General features: G+C 39.0%; 1 protein-coding gene across 1 annotated transcript in view; it reads right to left on the reverse strand.

Moving 5' to 3' along the window:
- Positions 1 to 99: 99 nt before the first annotated feature.
- The window catches only part of LOC137976421 (uncharacterized), an 18,325-nt gene continuing 15,924 nt past the window's right edge, over positions 100 to 2,500 (reverse strand). Inside the window, exon 9 of the mRNA XM_068823762.1 lies at positions 100 to 1,256. Within this exon, the coding sequence (XP_068679863.1) occupies positions 834 to 1,256 (423 nt within the window). The 3' untranslated portion in view covers positions 100 to 833. The remainder of the gene's footprint in view (positions 1,257 to 2,500) is intronic.

Genomic DNA, 2,500 nt, shown 5'->3' on the forward strand with positions numbered 1-2,500 from the left:
TCAGTCATGAACCAAGCAAAGAATTCGCATCAAAATACAAACAATATTTAAACATTTTCTACTTTCGATTAAATTAAACAAGGCAATAGATTTGAAAGCTTCCTTCAACGTTATTTTAATTTGAAGATAATATATTAACTATACAAAAATAAATATTCCGACCTATTTGTTCAATCAATGCCGGAAAAGCAGTCAGAACATACATGATTTTTCCGTTTGCAACACTTCGACTTTAAATACTGTAATGTAGTTGTGTTTACCCATCTTGTCTAATAGCGGGTTCATTGTGTTTTCGTTTTAAAGGTTTTTATTACTGAAAACACGTAAGGTCGTTGAATGCACGAAATTTATGCTCACGGTGTGTCAACCACTGAAAATATTGTGCATACCCTGTGGATATTCGTACCATATAATCATTTCCCCTTGAAGTTAACTGAATAGGGTCCAAATCTTCTCTGTCAGCTCTTTGGTTCTAAAGCTCACTGCGCATGCGTATACCACTTTTCTTGCGGTTGTGCTTTTGTCATTGTGTGAAGCCAGCTTAAACCAAATGTCTTCCAGTATTCAGATCACTGAATAACTCAAAAATTGAACCATTTGATCATGATCGACTTTGAACGCGAAGACACATGCACACGTCGTTCTTTTTTTTTTTTTTTTAAATCCCCTGTCACTTTTCTATCCCTGTAAATATCTTTTAAGGCTTCCGTCTCTGTGTTGCTGTTTGGTGATCGCCATCTTGGATAATCAGTCGTGCTTGAATGAATTCGAACAAAAACAGAGCCTGAAGTGACCCCTTTCATAGATGTCTCCGTCTTTAAGTTGCATCCCTCTTAAATATCATCGTCCAATTCTTCTGGGATGGAATTCAGCAAACGCGAGTAGCCTGACGTTCTTTTGCTAGCAAACGTTCTTGGCTTACATCGAAGCCCTTTCATTTTCATGAGACTGAATTTCGTGTTGCTGTTATAGTCTTCGATTCTCCACCAATGGTCCCTGTTTTTCCAAATTTGCGTATAAAGCATCACACCGCCAAGAATTAAACAGAGAAAAATCACGCTTCCCAAAGCCCAAGCCGCATTGTACGGGTCAACTTTGCTTTCATTTGATACCTGTTCATTGACAATAACAACTTGTTCGGAGTTCTGAATGGAAATAGTTTCTCCACGGTTGTTTGTTATCCAGTCGTGATCGGGTGAGTCGCGCTGTGGCACTTGGAGATGACCCTGTCCTTTCTGTAATGTAGGGAGCATTAACTGAAAGAAACAAAGATATAGGGAAAGTTACGTCCTCTGAAGCATAGCGGGGGGGGCTGGTGGGAGTACTGAGTACTCGTCGCCCCCTTTTAATGTGCCACGGGTTCGGTTCCCAGACTTGGATTCACATGTGGGTTGACAGGTTTTTCTGCGGGTACTCCGGTTTCCCCATCTCCTCAAAAAACCAACGACAGCGATATGACCTGATTTGATTTGACATCTGTACAGTGTTTCCAGTGCGGGCTATATGCGAAAGAAATTTTTCAGGAGACAATTACTTAATTAAATTATCCAGGTAAGAGCGAGGATCGATGATTTCTCTTTATCGTAAATTGGTGTTATTATTATTATTATTATTATTATTATTATTATTATTATTATTATTATTAGTACCATCATCATCATCATTATCAATATTATTACCGGAGCTCCGCGGAGCACCATTGATAAAAAAATATGATAACCCATCTGAGCGAGAAGATTTGGGTTTGGTCACCGTACGGCCGTACGTCAATGTGAAACTCTGTGGTGCAACCCGCGTTTTTTGGCGGGAACATCTTTGATATTGTACATCCATGTTACGGTTAATTGACATCTGCCAAAACAAGGTATCCGCTAACCAGTATCACGTGACCATATCGCGGGCTCAAGTTAGAGCTCATCGGGTCAGCTTTTTTAAAGTTGAGTGCTGACCAGGTACCGGTTTTTGATTGGATCGCTGGCTCAAGCCAAGTTAACTTTTAAAAATAAATAACCCTGGAGCTCCGCTTTTAGGCTTGGCTAAATCTATATTATTATTATTATTATTATTATTATTATTATTATTATTATTTTTTTTTTTTTTTTTTTTTATTATTATTATATCATATCAGATGTATTACTTACAGACGGAGTTTAGAGAAGGCGCTACCTCTTAAGCACTCACTCAAGCAACTCAGAGGAAGTCACACCAACCAAGGTGGACTACGCCCACTTGACTCGAACAACGATAATTTTTTCATCGATGACGCATGGATAATGATTTATTGATAAGTTTAGTTTACAAGTTCAGCACTTGGACTCGGCCTGCAATGTGACAACTGCCTTTTACTTTTACGTGATCTCATCGATTAGTAGTTCATTCAGAAGATTACACCAAGCCGACCACATTGCTGAAGGAAACACCAGACACCGGGAAGTCCATAGCCTACTCTTTTCAAATAGTGTGTGGGATCTCTAACGTCCCACAGGGTTTATGAACAAGG

Source organism: Montipora foliosa, chromosome 11 (assembly GCF_036669935.1).
Source record: "Montipora foliosa isolate CH-2021 chromosome 11, ASM3666993v2, whole genome shotgun sequence".
NCBI classification, from domain to species: Eukaryota; Metazoa; Cnidaria; class Anthozoa; order Scleractinia; family Acroporidae; genus Montipora; species Montipora foliosa.